Source organism: Lycorma delicatula, chromosome 12 (genome assembly GCF_047948215.1).
Source record: "Lycorma delicatula isolate Av1 chromosome 12, ASM4794821v1, whole genome shotgun sequence".
In the NCBI taxonomy this organism is placed as follows: domain Eukaryota; kingdom Metazoa; phylum Arthropoda; class Insecta; order Hemiptera; family Fulgoridae; genus Lycorma; species Lycorma delicatula.
In genome coordinates, this window is record NC_134466.1 from 48975744 (window position 1) to 48997339 (window position 21596).

At 30.6% G+C, this 21596-nt stretch overlaps 1 protein-coding gene across 1 annotated transcript in view; it reads right to left on the bottom strand.

The window, feature by feature from the left end:
- Positions 1 to 14427: 14427 nt before the first annotated feature.
- LOC142332708 (X-linked interleukin-1 receptor accessory protein-like 2) overlaps positions 14428 to 21596 on the bottom strand; it is a 145234-nt gene continuing 138065 nt past the window's right edge. Inside the window, exons 8-9 of the mRNA XM_075379284.1 lie at positions 21356 to 21501; positions 14428 to 18760 (exon numbers count right to left, since the gene is read on the bottom strand). Of these exons, the coding sequence (XP_075235399.1) occupies positions 18467 to 18760; positions 21356 to 21501 (440 nt within the window). The 3' untranslated portion in view covers positions 14428 to 18466. The remainder of the gene's footprint in view (positions 18761 to 21355; positions 21502 to 21596) is intronic.

A 21596-nucleotide genomic window follows, 5' to 3' on the forward strand; every position in this document is an offset into this window, starting at 1 on the left:
TATTATTTATTCGGTTAAATCGAATGTGGTTTTTAACCACAGTGTACTTAAAACTGTTGACCATATTCTTGAATGTGATAAAGTGTAGAATTAGATTATTATTCTGTTTCCAGCTATTCTATTTGACTCATTTTTTATTTTACAGAAAACTTTAAACATGGTCTTGTCTTGAAAGTAGTACGGAAATAGGAATACGGGCGCCAAATCTAAGATGGCGGTGGTCAGGCATGTTGGATTTGTGACGTAGTGGCGCACGTAACCTCAGTGTTGCCAACCTGATTATATATATTGTAATAAATATTAATTAGAGAAATATTTCAAAGGTTGGTAGTAGTATTGAACAGCTGTTGTTTTGTGACATTGTTGAACAGTAGAATTAAACAAATGAATAATATTTAATGTGAAAAAAATGTGGATCGGCTAGGTTAACTCACCCTGTTAATTACATATTCTATATACTTATAAATATATACATCAAAATTCAACTGTTATCTTGTGAAGAACCAAAAAGTACTATAAAACTACCAAACTATAAAACCCACCATAAACAAATTTTTCAGCAAAATATGTACTGTTTTAAGGCTGAACTACCTACAGATAATAATATTTATACTATTAATTTCCTCATTTTATTTCATATCCAAGGAGTGACTGGTAAGTAATGTACAGTTGCATGAAATGAGAGAAGAAAACATTCATCATATTGTTGACAAAATGCTTATAATGATGAAACTGTTTTGATTGAACTGCTATGAATAAGTAGATGATAAAATTTTGTGCAATGAGTAAAATTAACATTGAGGATGAACTTTGCAGTCATCAATCAGTTTCTGCAAAGCTGAAATGACTTGTGCATTAGATAGAAACATTGAACACTTGACACATGTTTGTTGTGTTCTTAAGTTTACTGAAACACAGTAACGTGCCACGTGATATTATAGTGTCAGATCTACTTCTCTTTAATATAATAAATTATATATTAACATTGACATCACATCCTCTAAACTAGATTTTCTCACAAAAGACACCAAGTAGATTCTTCAAGCCAGTAAATGTTAACATAAATATATCACAAGTTAAAAGGAAATATTTACTTTTGTTTGGAAAAATGAGCGTTAGGTGACTGAAAAAACAGTTTATAAAATGATTGGATCGAAAATTATTTTTTCATTATTGATTTGAATTCTATCGTTTAACAATATTCAGTCATAAAGGTAAGTTTGATAGCAAATAATTTCTGTGATGAATATTTTAACAGTTAAACAAGTTTATATGGTTTGACATTGTCAAAAATCAGTGAATAATTATTGTATAGTGTAATGTAGAATAAACGAATCTTGAAAAATTTATTAATAAGTATAGCATTCATTAAAGGGATGATATGAGGTTTATATTTATGAATTATCTCCGTATTAATATAAACATCTTGATAAAAACTAATAAACACAGCAAAACAACCAAAATGTTCTGTGGTATGAAATTAAGTAATTAAATTAAAAAATCCGAAAAAGTGTTTAATTGAATAAGTACAACTTTTAAAACACTAAAAAATATTTACCTAAAACAGAATAAGTTTTATGATTTACTTTCAATATAGGAAAAAACTTGACAAATCCATTTTCATAGGTTGAACCAAATCCATTTTTTACATGTGTTCATTTTTAAGACTTTCTTTTTAAGAAAGAGAATTTATTAAAGATATTAACAATTTATATGAAATTAATTTAGAATAATAAAAAAATGAACATCAAATAAAACATTCTTTTTGTTTCTATATGGTATTTCTACATTGAAATAATTATGAACTGTATGATTAAAAGATAATAAAATCGTTTCCATAGTAATGGGTGGAACACACTGTGTATGTTTTCATTGCGGGAATAACTGATTGAATTGGACAGGAATAAACTGTTAACTTAATTCTGTCATAAAATATTTAACAATTTGTTTATTTGGCAGTTCATTTTATTTATATTAAGGTGTTGAGCAAAGGACTAATTTGGTACATCAGATAAACAAAAATGTTCAGGTGATAAATGGCCTCGTCATTATCTAGTGTTCTGCCTGACAGCAGGTCTCTAACGCCACCACTGTCTCCATCCACTTCTCTAACAAGTCTTCTTGTAGTTTGCAATCTTCATCTCATTTACTAACTTCATTCTTCTGCTTCCTTTCTTCTTCTACTGACTCTTCCAATGCAATTGCCAAGATTTCATATTCTCTAACTACATGTCCTAACCAGTTTCTTTTTCTTTTGTGTGCTTCTTGCAAAAAAGGAATTTTTTTTTTAATTTTGTTCATTAGTATCTTATTCCTCAGTTTATCCATCCTTCTCCATATTGACCTCTCAAAAATGCCCTATCTCGCTTCATCTTTCCTCTATCTACCAATTTGAGTTTTTTTAATAAAAATTTATTTAAGATTGAAAAATTAGGTGTACATGTATCCAACATCAACTTCTAGCAAATTGTGTATGGAAATGGGCATAAAATTGTTGAACTGCATAATTTTTAGGATGCACTTTAACAATTTCAGCTATTTATTAACAGATTTCAAGAAATGAGATGTCATTTTGTTCATAATAAAAGGCATAATATTTTATCTAATAAAGCAAAATTCAATTAAACTAATATTTACCGAGCTGTAATTAATGATTAAAAAATTAAATAGATGTAATTTTCAGCTTAATATATTTTGTAGAACATATTGTTGGGCACATGAAGATAAAATTTCGTTAAAATATTTCAATTCATTCTTATGATTTAATTTAATATTGAAAAATCTGAAAATGGTAGACTGAAGCTGCTAGCTAGGATATTTGTTCACATGAACACCATACATTCTGTGTATTTTATTTGAGTGTATCCTTGACAATAAACAAAAAGTACTGTTGGGTAAAGTTAACAAAAAATAAAAAAACACACAGCTTGTATTTGCCAAAAGAAATTGGACTTTAATTAGAAAGAAAACAAATGAACTTATGTTAAATCATAACCTTAAAAAATTAAAAGAAATTATGAAATAAACATAACTTAATTCTATATAAGAAATATCAGCTGAATCAACATATGAACAATTATATTAAATGAGAAAATACATGAATATACATTTTTCAAATACACATTTTGAAATCTACAATTTAACAAAGCCTGAAAACAAGAGAACATAAAACACCTTATTTACAATTATATACTTAGAAAAACATAACATCAATAAACATAGTATGACTGGAAAACTATTGCACTACTGACATATGCTGTAATATTGAAAAATTAGCAATGAACAAATGTCATTAACTTAGACAAATAAACTACAGTAAATCTTATTATTGGCACTGGCCATTTCTGAATTATGAGCATCATCATACTTAAAATTAAAAATGTAATTCTAGTTTAGTATAGAAAAAAGGCCACAATAATATTCTAGTACAAAAAGAGTTAATTACAATAATCAAATTGAAATAAGTAGTAATATAAATAGAGTTCAATTTTAGTAAGAAAGCTTTCTTGAAAATATGAAATTACAATGAAGTCCAAAAACATAACTTCACATCAGGAAGTAATTTTCTTTAAATTAACTTAAGAGAAGTAATATGAATTCGGTTCATGAATGGATGAGAATTAATCTCGGCGATTAACAAGTTACAAGATTAAGTGACAGAGTTAATTACAATAAAAACAAATTGTAATACGTAAAATATATATAAACACGTGAGATAATAACATAACCTTATCTAAGCCACCTGTTGTGACTACTTAAGTGAATAAATGGTTTTTTAAAACAAACTTGAGATTGAAATGCATAATGTACGTTTAACTGAATTTTTCACAAATTTTACTAATAGCGTAACTGTTTACTATAAATAATAATGAAGGATTTGAACATCCCTTAATAATGGTGTGGTTTACCCTTGGCGTAGTCTGTAATGGCGAATCGAAAATAACAGAGGTAACAATTTGTGATTAGAAGTTGAATAATTACGTAGCACCTCAGATATGTAGCAACGAGTTTGGAGAGAATTTGCATCGATGAAAAATGTAATCAGCAACTGGAGAAGATGCGGCGTCGGTAGAATTAGCAGTTTGTAGCGATTGAAGCACTTTCTAGAGAGACGTAAAATACTGAATTTGAAGATTATCTTAACAAAGAAACGAGGCAAAAAACGAACATAGAGATCGGTGAACTCATGAAACGCTGACGAGTAGAACTAGAGAATATTTCGACGGAGAAATACCACAACATTTATGGGAATACGAAGACGACGAAAGTATTTAAAACATTATACGAGAGAGAAAGATCACAGTCGACTGCAGATAATCTTCTGTTACCATTTGTCCTTGAAAACTTTCTTATCTTTGTTCTCATTTTCAGGTCTTCCTATACTAAGTAACTGTTTTTTTACATAGTTACATTTTTTTAACAACCTCTCATTAACTACAATTATCTTTATTTTGTTTTGTAAATTTTGTTATTTTGGTTTAAATTCTGTCATGATTTACACTTTTTATACATATAAAATTCATTTTCCATCCATTGTATAAAAGGAAATTCTTATAATTGGACACCAACTTGTTACAATATGAATAAATAAATAAACATTTATTTTTAATTCTTGTAGTTGCCCATGATTGTGAACTACAAATTAGAATAGTAATTTATTCATAAATATTATCTGTTTATATTTTAATGAAATGTTTTGTAATCCTCAGAGATTTTGTATCCAATAACATAAAATTTTTAAAGTTTATTTTGCTTATTTTAGTATTTACAGATTTTGTTTTTCATTTTAATCATTTATAGTTGTTGCCACTGTTTGGCTTTGCTTTATGTTTATTATCTTTGCATTTATTTCACCTAAGCAGTAAAATGATTTTGAATTACATTATTTTCTTCGTAAATAACGATCCAGAAAGGGCACAGAAAATGCTATTCCTAAAGTTTTGAGCACTACTACTTCTAATGAGTCTGAGTATGTCTTAGGTATCTTTTTGGACATATTAGGGGCTTTTAATAATTTGTGGTGGCTCTCTGTCCTGTTTCAGCTGCAGAAGTGTGATTGTACTCAAAATGAGCTGAATGTATTATATAATTATTTTTTATTATTTTAGCGAGATGTTGTTCTTTGAGATGGTATCTCAGAAGTAGGAAAAATGCTATCTAAAGATTGTCTGCAGGGTAGTGTTTTAGGACTACTGAACTGGGTTGTAGAATTCCGTTATTTGATCTGGTTGAGGCTGCCCAGTAGATGCTGCATCATTATGTATGCAGATGATGGGATTTTGCTGGTTAAAGAAGACTCAAGAAATGAGATTGAATTCAGGGCAAACCAGGCTAGTAAGATAATCCAGTTGTGGAGTTTGCAACATAAGATGGTGTTTAGACCAGAGAAAACAATGATGATTAGGTATGTCCTGCTGCAGAAGTATATGGGTGTTATCCTTGATGGGAATCTTAGATTCAAGGAGCTTTTCCAATATACTGCCAATAAGGCTTGTTCTACTTTCTTCAATGTTTGAAGAACAGTTCATCCTGATTGGGGGCTTAACTTCAAAACTATGCGTGTTCTATATAATGGTGTATGCAAAACTGTAATGTTGTATGCTGCACCTGACTGGGCCCATTAAATGAGTTACTGATGTTATAGGAATATTTTGTTGAGAGCCCAGCATCTCCTACTGTTATCTGTGATTGGTGACTAAGGGATTGTTTTTCAAGAGGCAGTCCTTGTTATTTCTGGTATTAAGCCCATTAATTCCTTGTGACTGAGTGCCAATTATGTCATGATATCAAGAAGGTAGCCCAACTTATCTCTGGGTGCATAAAAGAAATAGACGACCAATGCTTCCATTTATGGAAGGTCAGGTGAACTGAATCGTTTGATGACTGATGACACATGGTATTTTTCCTTAAGTGAAAAGTGTGCAGGTTGTTACGTGGATTTCTCCCAATCATCATGTAACATAGTTTCTTTCTGGACTTCGTGCTTTTCAAGATAGGTTGGACAGATTTGGTTTCATTAATTCAGGTTTGTGTCTGGAGTGTAGTGACATTGATGATGTTTGCCATGTCTTATATGTCTGACCCAAGTATCAAGCTGTACATACCAAAGTAATTAGAGAGCTTGCGAGGATTAATTCTGGTTTTGATCTGTAAGTTAATTGAAAAACTGAAAGGGAATGCAGTAAAGTTACTGGTTTCCTTTCCTTAGATTCTTAGTCCTGCAGAGGATGACTGAAGGGGTCTGATGTTGTTATAGGTGTGTTGACAGAATAGCAAACTGGTGGCTTAGGGCTCACCTGGGTGCTTACTTTGGCAAGATAGGCCTTTTGGGATTGAGCCCCAGTTAGCTGAGATAATCATTATTAGGATGAGAATGGATGTGTAAAGAACTCTGTGATGGAGCTGCAGTGTGGGAGAGTGTAGGTATTTACCTTGCTCTTGAAAGCAAATTAGAGTACAGAGAGATAGGGTATGTTTTCATTAGAGGTGTATTAAATTTGTGAATCTGTTTCTTGATTTTTAAGTAAATAAACAAGACTTTTAGTAAATTGAATTGTAGGATAAAATTTTCATTGTTGCGATCAACATTTGTTTTGTTAGTAAAAGGATAGTATTTTTGGAGTTCAAAGACTAAAATTACATAACGATCTGAGTGCAAAATCTAACCGAAGTTAGATGTGGGAAGAGTCTTAGTGTAAAACCTTAGTGTTAAAGGAAGGTGCAGGGATTGCGCTTCTGTGAATGAGTTAATTTAATATTTAATTAGGATTGTAACTTATGCTAGTTGGTTGTGGTCAGAAGAGGCTATAAGTTGTGTAAATATAGTGATAGAAATGTCTGCTGAGGCATTTGCTTCCTGACAGAGGCCATACTGATGATTTGATGTAGTATCAGGTTTAGAGAGTTTACAAGATGACCTCCGGTAAAGCCTATCAGGGCTAGGAATGGAGGGGGTGGTGTGGTGACCGGGACTGTCACAAGGTGGGTGTCTTCCCCTTTGGGGGTCAAGATGGTATTTTTGAAACTACTTACTTATCTAATAACTCTCACATTGTAATGAAAATGTGAATAATCTAGGTCCCTTGACCAAAGAGATGGAAGAAGTGTGAAGAAAATGATCAAATAAAGAATGAAACAAATAAGATTCCGAATTTTTAAGTTGCAGTGAGAATAAAATTAATATTGAAATCCTGAACAGCTGACAATAAATATGGTTCCAAATAAGATAGAAATTGGCTTATTGGGTGAAAAGATGTGTTAACTTTAGAAATGTGATTGATAACAGTGGACAGAGTGATTGGGATTTACAAAGTGATAAACTTTGCACAGTAAATCTGAAAGTTAATCAGTGCCTGTACTGAGGTAATTTAACATGTTGGCTGCAGTCATTTTTATGTGCCCAGTGTTCAGTACTGCATTTCGATTGGTGCATTTCAGAACACCTATTTCTTTTAAACTTTTGCCTCTTTTAACACTGTCTGTCAGTCATTGATAGAATTATTTGAGAATCGTTTATTCTAATGGTGTGGTATGAAATAACCAGGTGATAAATATGTATAATAACATACACAAAATTTAATTTATCTATTTTTATTAGTTTTAACATTTTTTAAACATCACCTACTTTTGAGGTCTATAAGGTAGAAACCCCTTAAAGTGAAATACCATACAGAATGGATGAAATACAATGATAAAAAAGATCTGACACCAGTTCTTCAGAAAGTATTCACATATATACATAAAAATGATGCATACAAATTGGAATCATTTCTCACACATACCAGAATCTACCATTATACATACTTCAAAATCACGTTCATAAACACATTAAACTGTCATTTGAATTTTGTTTATTTTGCTCTAATTGCCAACACCCAATTTAAAAATCATAATAGAAGAATATAAAGTAATAAAAGTATATAAAGTAAAAAGAAGAATATGCAGTATCGCCTGGCTTTTTCCAAGCCAGGCGATACTGCAAGGTATCAGATAGATTATATCATGGTTAAGCAAAGATTTAGAAATCAACTCGATGACTGCAAAACTTACCCTGGAGCAGACATTGATAGCGACCATAATTTGGTGATAATGAAATGTAGATTGGGGTTTAAAAACCTGAAGAAAAGGTGTCAGATGAATCGGTGGAATTTAGAGAAGCTTGAGGAAGAGGAGGTAAAGAAGATTTTTGAGGAGGACATCGCAAGAGGTCTGAGTAAAAAAGATAAGGTAGAAAATGTAGAAGAAGAATGGGAGAATGTTAAAAAGGAAATTCTTAAATCAGCAGAAGCAAACTTAGGCGGAATAAAGAGAACTGGTAGAAACCCTTGGGTTTCAGACAATATATTGCAGCTGATGGATGAACGTAGAAAATATAAGAATGCTAGTGATGAAGAAAGTAAAAGGAACTATCAGCAGTTAAGAAATGCTATAAACAGGAAGTGCAAACTGGCGAAAGAAGAGTGTTCAGAAGTGGAAAGAGAAATGAACATTGGTAAAATAGACGGAGCATACAGGAAAGTTAAGGAAAATTTTGGGGTACATAAATTAAAATCTAATAATGTGTTAAACAAAGATGGTACACCAATATATAATACGAAAGGTAAAGTCTATAGATGGGTGGAATATATTGAAGAGTTATATGGAGGAAATGAATTAGAAAATGGTGTTATAGAGGAAGTTGAGGAGGATGAAATGGGAGAAACAATACTGAGATCTGAAAAAAAAAATTCATTCTTCAAATGAAGAGGTATTGCGGTAAATAGATGAAGAAAGAAGCATTTGGAAAAATATAGTTAAAAGAAGAGACAGACTTATAGGCCACATACTAAGGCATCCTGGAATAGTCGCTTTAATATTGGAAGGACAAGTAGAAGGAAAAAATTGTGTAGGCAGGCCACGTTTGGAATATGTAAAACAGATTGTTGGGGATGTAGGATGTAGAGGGTATACTGAAATGAAACGTCTAGCACTAGATAGGGAATCTTGGAGAGCTGTATCAAACCAGTCAGACTGAAGACAAAAAAAAAAATTGCTCTAAATCACAATAAAATAAAATAAAGTAACATAAAATGCAGTTTCAAATGAATAAAATAAGCATATCTATAGTAATGTTGGGTGGCATTCATCCTTAAATAGAGGCAGAATATTTCTGAAAGATGAAGAGAGTTCAGGGCAACCTTCACAAGTAAAAATCCAATTATATAATAATTTCTTTCCAAGAGTAGACTACCAGTGCTGTGTTCTACTATAGCATTATGAAGGACATTTGGTGAAAATATAACATTATGAGGAAGGATATTTGGTGAGCTTATTTATTACATCACAACAATATTTTTATTCACAAGTTCAAAAAACATAGAAGTTTTTTGTTGTTGCATGATCGTCATTTCAAACTTCCTCTACCTGGCAGATTTTGTCCGTGGCTGACATCTCCCTCTTTTAAAGATAAAACTCAATTTGAAAGAAATGAAGTTTTGTCATTATTTTAAATGTGGTTTTGAGTTATTAAAAAGTTTTTTGATATGCTTAAATAAGAGGACTTTCTCAGAGATTCAACAGTGATAGAAATACTGGCAGCAATGCATCGCTGCTCAAAGGGCATTTGGTACTACTACTACTGCTGTTACATAAGTTATGATGAAACATATAACTCTTATCTTGTGATAATCCTCTTTTCATAATCCTGATCTACTTTATTAACACACTGGCTGATGTGTTTCTTTTAATGCAAGTAATTTCCATGTGTTTCAAGTTCCTAAAGTCCGATATTTACATTTCCACTGGTGCATTGCAACACCTATAGTTAACAAGCTTTCAGTCTCTCTTAATGCTCAGTCAATCATTGATAGAACTATTTGTGAATTTTATACTCAGACGATACTGTACCAGTCACTCAGGTCCAGTATGGATTTAATCTTTAAAATTACTTAGTAAAATAAACATAAAAAAATAAATGAGGAGGGCATATGAAAAATTGCAACAAAGAAAGAAAATTAATAGGATGCCTTACCAAAAATAGTGTGCAGGATATATGTAACCAGTCCCACAGCCAATGTGTTAAGAAATAAAGAGAAAGTAGTTCAAACATGGCTTTGTACAGAACTCACTAAATCTTGCTGTATGTACTAAAAGTTGAAGTACAGCATTATTGTCATAACTGCATCATATCATTAAATGTGAAACACATCCTTGAGAACTGTATTAGTTATTGCAATAAAAATCAGTCATGTTAATTATAATCGCAGATTAATCATGATTTCTAATACCATAACTCAATTAAAACAATACGGTTCACAAACATGCAAAACTGTTCAACAAAAATAATAGTTCCTAATTTAATTAATAAATGTTTGGGACAACAATATTAAATGTTAGTAATATAAACATTTTTTCTATTTTGAACTTTACCATTAAAAATCTACCTTTCCAATTATCCTGGCAGTTGATAAATATCATTCATCAATAACCCTGGTTTGTCTGCAATTGTAAGCCACTAGGTTTTTTATTTATAACCAAGCTGATGAATCTCTTTGTTTTCTTTTCTACAGAGTGGCACATGAAATCATCCAACATTTATTTTGGCAATAATTGTTTAGATTAATAAAATTATTAATTAATATGATTTATGTAGGCAGAAGTGACAGCAGTACATGAATTTTAGTTTCTTCTCTTTCAGAGTGCACTGTTTGTGTATCATTCCGAGTTGGCTAACAAAGGAAGACTGACTGTCGAACAAAGCGTAAAGACTGTGTTATTTTTTAATGAAATAAAAAGTGTGATGCTTAGAAAAAGAGGGTATTGTGCACATTTTCAAACTCGGTGGTCACCCTCATATAAAACAATATGTAGACTTTATGAAAAATTTAATTGTAATGGTTCAATGTTTAAGAGTAAGCACGAATGGCCTGCCAATGTTCTTGACAAAATGTTGTCATTTCCCATTGTTCTACACAGAATTTCAAAACTGTCAGAGCAGTGTTGCTGAAGAGCTCAGGCAAATCAACAAGAAAAGCAGCACTACAACTTGGGATTTCTAGGTGATCTGTGCTGTAAATTTTAAAAACTGATTTGCAAAATAACAGTGTTGTCTAAATTAATGACTAACAACGAACATCAAAGAATGGCATTTGCTGAATGGGCTGTGAACCAAGACGTATTGTTGAACAATGTTTGGTTTTTGGATGAGGTACATTTTTTCCTAGATGGGGTCGTTAATCAACAAAATGTACGTTTTCGAGCTTCTGAAAATCCACTTGTGCTTCATGAAAAGGTGCATCACTCTCCAAGAATTATGATACGGGCTGCTCTCTCAAGTCATGGGTAATAGGGCATTCTTTTTTGAACAGACAGTGGTGAACAGTGAACATTATCTAAACACATTGCATAATAATTTTGTTTCTCAGCTTCTTGCAAAAAGGTTTCAATTAGAAAACAAGCAGTTCATGCAGGATGGAGCCAGACTGCATGAACAGTTAATATTTGTTTTAGACTTTCTGCATGAATCTTTTAATGCAAATATCATTTCAAACAGATTTCTTAATTGTTTTGTGTCAGACAAAACTGGCATGATTTGAATCCGTGTGATTATTTTCTTGGGAATTTCTAAAGAAAATGATTTTCCCTAAATATTCTTGCACAGTGATTGAACTACGAGTGGTGATTATGAGGTATGTAATGAGATAACTGAGGATATGTGTCGTCAAGTTATTAACAATGTAGGAGTTCATGCTCATGAAGAGTTGCTAGACATGATGGTGGTCATCTTGAACATATAAGTAGAACATAATTCCAAGATATATAGTAAACACATTGTGTTTTACTTTTCTGTATTGGGATTCAATTAAATATTTTTTAACAAAACCAAATGTTGGATCATTTTGTACGCATATATGTTGTTTTTTAAGTAAGGTCTGTTTTGATTTAAAAACTGAAATAAGCATAATAGCAAAAATTTTATTATATCAAAATAAACTAACATATATATATATATACTATATTTCTATACATTTGCCATTCACTGTAATAAATTTTGATATCGGCTAACCAGCTTCATTACTCTGTTACTGAAGAATTCTCCCAAGTGTGATTTAAACCAGTTAATTACTCTGTTTTTCAATTCCTTATCATCTCCAAACTTCTGTGAACCATTGCTAAGGCATTGTTTTAAATGGAGAAAAAAAGTAATAATCACTCAGTGCAAGATCTAGACTGTAAGACAAATGTTCAAAGATTTTCCAATGAAATTTTCACAATTGTTCAGTGGTTTTGTTCGCTGTGTGAGGTCATGCGTTATCATAGAGAAACAAAATCTCATAAGTTTGCTTCCCGCACCTTTTTGTTTTGAATTGAACATCTAAGTTTTGTAAGCGTTTCATGGTACGTATTGGCATTAACAATTCTTTCACATTCAGGAAATTCAATCATCAGTATCCATGGCGTCCCAAAAAAAAAGTAGCCAAAGCTTTTTCATTGAACTTTCTTGCTTAAACGTTTTGGCCTTCAGGGATGATAAATGCCACCATCGCATTGATTGCTGCTTTGTCTCAACATTTGAATAAGATATCCACATTTCATCACCAGTCATAACATGTTTCCATAAATCATCACTTTCATTTTTCAACATAAAAAATGTTTGAGCTGCAGTATGACATTTTTCTTGGTGTGTTTCTGTCAACATTTTTGGTACCCATTTGAAACTCACACAACTTTCTGTAACCCAGTTTTTCAGTTAAAATGTCATAATTACTGCTCGCAAAGCAAAAGTAAAGTCAATCGATAATTGAGAATCAGTAAGCCTTCTGTTTTCACAGATTTTTGCATTCACATTTTCAGTCAATTCATGTGTTATGATAGTCAGGCAACCACTACGTTCTTTGTTGTGGACAATCGTTCTTCTCAATGAAACAAACTGCACTATCAGCAATGTATACCTTCCCACATGACACTGAGTTCCTAAACATCGACAATTTCTCTATGAATATCAGCAGCAGAATTATTTTTCTCCCAGTAGATAATGAATTACATCGCACTTCACAACTTGTGGGATAATTTATTGTAGCACTCATTTCAGCCAGGCTGTACACAGCAACTAATATGAATAATGTTAACCTAATGTTGTTAACAGATGATTGTTGATATAAGTAAATATGCTACACTAGTGTCATCAATTTCTACTGCATCTAATGGCTGCAAATTGAAAATGACCCTTACTTAAAAAACATGCCTCGTGTGTGTGTGTGTGTATATATAATATACATACAGCCACACACGAGGACCGTTCAGAAAGTAACCTCCGTTTGGTTATAAATAAAACACAGTTGTAGGTAAATACATTTTATTATATACATCTACTCTACTTTTCAACATAATTATCATTTAAATTTAGGCTCTTATCGTACTTTGTCACTAACTTAGAAATTCCGACTGCAAAAAAATCTCCTGCCTGTTCCTTATTTACAAAACTTATGGTAGCCTAACTTTTCCATCACTACCTCAAACAAAACAGTCCTGGAAATTTGCAGGAATTCATTGGAAAGCTCCGAGATGGTAGTAAAATGTTGATTTTCACGTACTTTGGCATCAATCTTTTTAATCAGTTCATGATTGACCACAGATAGACGACCACACCTTTCTTTGTTCACTTTGGAATCAATGTATCCAATTGTGTACAACTCCTTTGCTCATAGTCTTTGGTTCATACGCAGTGCAAAGTTCCCGATGAATATTGTTTTGCTGTGAGAAATCTTATAACAGCACACACTTCACACTTCGCGGGGTTTTCTATTGCAGCACACATTTTAACAAGCCACAGAAAATCAACGAGTGATCGCACAACCTTGCTACTGCCACGGCTGGATGCTGACTGGCCTCCCATGCACATCTGTACAAAAACGGTACTGCTATCCCCACTCCTTCCCGCATAGTCAGCAAACAGAAGTTACTTTCTGAACTGCACTCATGTGTGTGTGTATATATATAAAAGTGTGTGTGTGTGAATGTATATATATATATATATATATATACATTTGCTCAGAATTACAGGCCTTAATGCCCACTTGTATACTTGTTTTTCTTTTCTTGAATTTTGCTGTGTATAAGAAAATGTCAAACCTGACCGTGGTGTACAAACCCAGACCTTCTTGACAAAAGGCAGGAGATGTCAAAATCGGTAAGCATAAATAGAATTATTTTCACCAAAGTACTTCTTTTATCTGTAATAAAATTCTATAATATTAAGATTAATAATCTTAAAATAAAGGTTGATTGTCACTGGAATTAGTACATCGACCGTCTCCATAGTTGTAATCTTCGTTTTTAATGGTGACATATATTTCACTAAAAATTTAGTATTAAAATTACAAAAACTTACTTTTTTATTTTTAAAAATTTAGGTAAAACCAAGGTAGAATAAAGAAAAATTAATAACAGTTATTTATAATAAGCTTTTTTATTATTTCTATGTGGCACTGGATCATATTACATTTTATAATATTTTTTAACGAACAAGATTATCTGAGTTTAGATATAATATATAATAAGACTTGACAATTATTCAGTCTTAATATTTATAATACTTTTCATATAATACTTAAAATAGTATATAAAAATACCAACTTATAAAGAATATTAACCTAAGCACACACATACATACATACATACATACATACAATATGCTACAGAGCACTGATACATTTTATTATGTATTACATAAAACAATATATGAGAAAAAAGACTACATAACTTTTTATTATTCTATAAAATGAAAAAAATAATATGATTACATTTAGAAATCAAATTTTTAGGATTAATTAGAAAATACAAATGATAACACAGCCACATTTTATACATTATAACTTATAATAAGAGTTTATAAAACTTAATAATACATAAATTTATGTAATAAAATATTAATTGACAGAGAAATTTAACAACAAAAAAAGTAAAATTACTGTATTTATCTATTAAAAACTGTATATTTATTTATATGATATCAAAATTAAATATTATGTACAGCATACAGAAATGAGGAGAAAAGATTATGGAGGTAGAAGAATTTTGTTATTTGGGAAGTAGAATTACTAAAGATGGACGAAGCAGGAGCGATATAAAATGCCGAATAGCACAAGCGAAACGAGCCTTCAGTAAGAAATATAATTTGTTTACATCAAAAATTAATTTAAATGTCAGGAAAAGATTTTTGAAAGTATATGTTTGGAGTGTCGCTTTATATGGAAGGAAACTTGGACGATCGGAGTATCTGAGAAGAAAAGATTAGAAGCTTTTGAAATGTGGTGCTATAGGAGAATGTTAAAAATCAGAGGGTGGATAAAGTGACAAATGAAGAGGTATTGCGACAAATAGATGAAGAAAGAAGCATTTAGAAAAATAAAGTTAAAAGAAGAGACAGAGTTATAGGCCACATACTAAGGCATCCTGGAATAGTCGCTTTAATATTGGAAGGATAGGTAGAAGGAAAAAATTGTGTAGGCAGGCCACGTTTGGAATATGTAAAACAAATTGTTAGGGATGTAGGATGTAGAAGGTATACTGAAATGAAACGACTAGCACTAGATAGGGAATCTTGGAGAGCTGCATCAAACCAGTCAAATGACTGAAGACAAAAAAAAAAAAAAAAAAAATACAGAAATGGGAGATTTTGAATCATTTTTTACAAAGTCAAAGTTTTAAGTTGACAGGACTGTTTGATGCCATTTTTTTCAATAATCAATATTTAGTAACAATGGAAAAATGGTAAGGAACTTATGAAGCTGTGCAAAAAGAATTTCACTATTACTTTCTTCTACAGAATCATCATCCACTTCGTGTAATAAAAATTTTGATGCTATGCATTTAATGTTGAATAAGAACTAATCCATGCTCAATTAAAAAATATCTGAATTTCAGAAACTATCAAGGAAATCACAGCTTTATTTCTTTAGCATCCAAAACATCTTGGTTTCATTACTTATCTCGTTAAAATTTGTGCAAAATGTTAACTTAAATTTTAAAAAATTTCATTTATATGGGATGTTCGATTCATGTAGGCAGTCCAGGAATTGAAAAGTCATGAAATAATGGGAGAGGTACGTCTTTTTTTTTTTAAGAGAAAGTTTAAAAAGTGTTGAGTGTACTTACATTGACATATTAATGAACTCAAAGTTAGGATTTTTGAAAGTAGTTACAATGATTTACAGCAAATTTGCATTCATGAATTAATGAAGATGAAAATAATCAGAGAAAATGAAGATTTTAATATATACATATATATATATATATATTAAATGCCATAATCATACAAGTTGTAAGGAAACTGACATAACTGAAAAGCCACTATCAAAAATGACATAGCATCTTTTAAGAATAAAAAACATCCAACACCAGGGCTCACTAGGAAAATTAAGTAATGAAGTGCAGTGATTTCCCATTACATTATTCCTGTTTTATTGTGATATTAGCCTGCCTATCCATTAAAATACAGATAATACTCAACTTCACCAAATGACACTTTCTCTTTGTTCACTACAAGAAATGCTGTATAGTGAACATCATTAGTCTCAAAGAAAGCAAACTCTTAACTAATGCCTCTTTTATCTCAGGTGATTTTAAACAGCTATAAGAAAGACTGGGCCAAGTTGATGTTTCCTTTCCTAAAAAAGGCCATAACATCCAGCAATTCAAGATGTATTTTGAAGCTGTGAGATTGGCTGTATTTGGTTATAAAAAGAAAGAAATGGAGAAGTATACCTAACCATTCAAATCAAAATAGTTGTCATATATATATATATATATATATATATATATATGACAACTATCTTAAAAGTAACGGCAATTTATTTTGCAGAGGCTTGATATGTTTTTGAGAACTCAAGGTTGTCCAGAGTTTTTGAGATTTTTTGTTGTAGTCTACCACTTAATCACTTCCCTATGATTGTTTATGTGTAAATTGTTGCATTTTTAATATGAATTATAATAGAGATGAAATGCAGGTTGAGAAATTAGAGAAGTAGTGTTTTTTTTTCAAATCATAATGTTGTAATTAATTAACAGGCAACTGTTTTTTCCCTAGAGTGTTAATGTATCAGAAATATATAAAATCATATTAAAGCTTTTTTTAAATAGTTCATCAAATATAATGATGAATGGAATTTCAAGTGACTCCTGCTTGTTGCCAACAATTTAAAGAACCATATTGATCATGAAAAAAAAATATTGTGATCATTTTGGATTTGGACACTTCCTGATGTTTCTATGAGAATTCTTGGCATCAAATGAAATTTAGGCTACATGATTTATGGATGTTGAGTACCATGCAAATTAACCAAACACTTCAAAGAAACGTGAATAGGTGTTTATGTTTGAAAGTTTTTATATACCGTAAGGAATAAAGGTAATGAAGTTTTCTTTCAATTCAGTTGTTCCCAGTAATAAAATATCTACGTTGCAGAGGAATCTTCAATCACTTAAGTGATTTAATAACTTTCACTTCAATCATTTAAGTGGCTCCATACTAAAAAAACCCACAAATTCTTGAGTAAAATCTAAATGGTTGTAAGTTGACATCTACAATCTTTAGGGATTAATTTGGTATCCTGTTAAACATAGCCTTTATGGAATCATGTCATAAAAAAAACTACGATTATTTCATAAGTCTACAGTGAAATGTAAAAAGTTGTGTGAAGCAAAAAGCAAAAAATCAGTAACCAACAAAAAAGGGCTTTTGGTTTTATTGCACATTCACATTTTACAAGTATGACATACTGTTTGGTAGGGAAATTCAGAGTCACTGATTATATCCCTGGACAAGGAACTTTTATTTGTTCAAAAAGTTATAAGTAAATTTTTAAATGATAAATAATTCACGAATGATGAATTTGGGCTAATATATACAATTCTAGTACAAGAATTTTTAATATTTTTGATAATGAATTGTTATAATCAAATGGTCATTACTTTAAAGATATCACTTGTAAAATTTCATTTAATGTAAAATTAATGACATGATTTTTAAATACTTTGAAAGATCTTTACGAAACTATGATGGAGTTCCAATAAATCTTTTGGAGAATATATTAACATATATTAAACAAAAATCAAGCTTTTTAATACAGGTTTAGTGTTTAAGGCAATTTTAACTTTTTTACCATAGGGAAATTCAATGAAATGAGTTTTCTCTCATATTCAAATATGATACAGTTTAGAACTGTATTTTATTTATAAAGATTTTGACAACCTTTCCTTTTTTTTCAATGGCTATATTTCATATTCGTTTGTTAAAGTATTGCTTTTAACCAATAAATAGGGTTTTGCATTTCTACTAAGAGCTCAAAATGAAAGGAAAACATTTTGAGGGATAAAGACAAGTACAGTAATAATTATAATACAAAACAATTCAAAAGTATAGACAATAAATAGATTTATTGAGAAATTAAATAACTTATGAAAATTATAATAATAATAATAGTAATACTTACAACAATATTTCAGGATTCTCTTTTGACTTAGTCAGAGTAATAAAATTAACTTTAGTTGTAACAGGTTGATTGAAACCTGATAATACTGTAGTTGGTAAATCTTTTGTTACTACCGAAGTTGATGCATTGAAATTTTTCTTTATTGATGGTAATGCTAAACGCAGTTTAATCCACGATAATCTAATATTAGATTGTTTATTACCAAAGAAATTCACCACACAAATCTTCTTTAGAATGGTTTCTAATTTTTTCCCATCATCAGATTTTAAAATTTCTCCAGTAGGTAACGGCTGTAAAAAAATAAAGTGTATTATAAAAAAAAAAAAAATACATAAAATGATTTTACTTCATTTTTAATGATATATTAAATGTAAAGATCTCATCTAGACAATAAAAATTAATATGACATAATGTTACCAAATTAACTTGGGAAATTAGAAATTAATTTTAGTCTGGGATATTCAAAATGGATTTATCTTTCAGATTCCAAAAGGACTTTTGAGAGACCTATCCAGAGCAATGTCTGTGAAAAATTACTTAAAAGAGGCAACTTCGTTAATAATTACAGAAAGGATTGAAGGTGAATGCAGCTCGTTAGAGAACTTTGTCACCAAGGATAAGGTGTGCTTTTTAAAGTAACGTCTGTTTTGAAATGAAAAAAAAACTGAAAAAATGATAACTTTATAACTTGCATATAAAAACTACATTTATTTACTACTTTTCTATACAGCTGCTTTCAACAACACATTTTAATAGCTTGTTCAGGAAATTCTGCTGCCAGTGACTTCAACCATACAGTGACACTATTTAATTTTGCAGTCATTGTCAAACCTTTGTGATGCAAACCATTGTTTAAGGCAAAGAAAAAAGAAAATAATTGGTAGAAACTGTGAGAGGTATAAGGTGGATGACTCAAGATTTTCCAGTTGGCTCACCGATTTGCTTGTGGGACCAAGTATTGTCATGAAAAAATTATTGTTGTTTTATTATAGCTCTTCTAAGATTTTTTAATGTTTTGTGCATTATGTATTGGCATTCACAGTATTTCTGCAATCACTAAATTTGGCTAGCAAGACATTCTTTTTGTCTCAAAGTACATAAGCTTCCTTATGTTTAAAATTCTTCGGTCTAGGAGCTGATGAATCCACCATAGCTTCACTTCTGCTTTGTCTTGACATTTTAAAATGAAATCCAGGCTTCATCTGGTAATAAAGGGATCAAACAATCTATCACCTTCATTTTCATAACGGCACAAAAATTCATGCTCTGCAGGAAGGCATTTTCTTGTACGAGTTGGTTAACTCTTCAATAACCATCAGGCATATAAATTTTTATATCCCAATTTTTCAATCAAAACTTTATAAATCAAAGATCATGAAATGTCAAAGACAAAAGTGAAACGGTTTAGTGCCAGTTATCTCAAATTTTTTCATCAGCTCCCTAATAAAATCATCTTGTTATGATCAAAAGTGGATGCTACATTCTTCATCATGAACGTTTAACCCTTTTTGAAATGAATGGCACTATTATCTTACTTTAGGTATCACTTATAAAAATCGGCTTGTAATGTCACAAATTTGTCGGTGAGTTTCAGTTTCAGAATTGTTTTTTACCATCAAAAATCAGATTATTTCTCTTATTTCACACTTAATGGTACAATGTATTGTAGCACTCAATATAAATGGTTGAATATAACTATAAATGGTTGAATACAACTATATAATGGTTGAATAACTACTAACAATAAATTTAAAAAACTATTGTTGTTAATAGCTGACTATTGATTGAAATAACTGAACTGCATAAGCGTCATCAGTTTAAATCACATATGTAGGCAGCAAATTAAAAATATGCTTTATATAACAAGTTGGGACAACCAGTACTTAAGTTATTGTTCACTAAACATCATTTGAGTAACTACCAGCATCCTACTATTTGAGTTGCAATCTATTATTTGGTTTTTGTGGGTAAAGTAGATAGCAATAATTGAAATTCATTGTCTACTTATCATTTTACCTGCAGGAAGTACTACACTGTATTGTAAACTCAGTAACGGTTGAGCAAGTCAGAGGCATCCTGTTTGACCAATGTAGAACCTGAGAAGTCAGAGAACCTCAGTTTATAAATTCCAGAAGCATTGTGTTTGTTTGATAATTGTTATATGTTTAATTTTTTGTTCTGAAAGATCTTTTATACTCAAATTTTTTAATCTGTGATTTTTTTGTTGTTAATGTGATGTCATTTTATTTCTATAATAAATATATACGGAATTCTTCCAACTGTACATTATTTACCATTGGTCAAACAATACGCAACTTTGAACAAAAATACAATAAACACTTAAAGGCTTTTTTCCTTGAAACAAAGAGTGAATATTTGTCAATCATCTCATTGCTCTAAATCACAAATACACCAACATTAATAATTAATTTTATACTCTAAGTAAACAAAAAAACCAACAACTGTAACATCAGCAATATATATATATATATGTATGCACATACTTTTTTTTTTCAATAAAAATATATAAGATAATTAAATGTGATCAAATCTGGCACACACTTTTTGCCCATTCTAAATATGTCTGCTTAAGTAAATAAAAAAAAAAAAAAAAAAAAAATGAAGATAGGCCAAAGCATATAAAAATGATGTTTATTGATCTAGTTTTTCATTTAAAAAATTAGTAATTTTAAATCATTTTTATTGCTGATTCTCATGGGCAAAATCATAGAAAATTAAATAAAGTTACGTAGGTAGGTATTAAATACATAGATAATTTGAGTTTGTGTATGTGAAATTTAGTTTAAAAGCTATTAAATTAATAAAATTGTATAATCTCTCTTCTTTCCGTACAAGAAGAGAGAAAAGTAATGTAATATACTTACTTTTGCTGGAATAAATACAATATGATTACTGATAGTTGTCATATATCGTAACAGATTATAAATAGCACCTGGTGTCCATGTATTGTTACACATTCCAGGAGAACCAATCAGCAAAATGCTTCTGCTCTGATTTGCTATTGCAGCCACTGAAAAAAAAATTGTTCACATCAAAAGAAAAATAAGTAAACAAAATTTTTGTAATTTGCCACTTTGATGTCACAAATATAAAACAAAATTATTA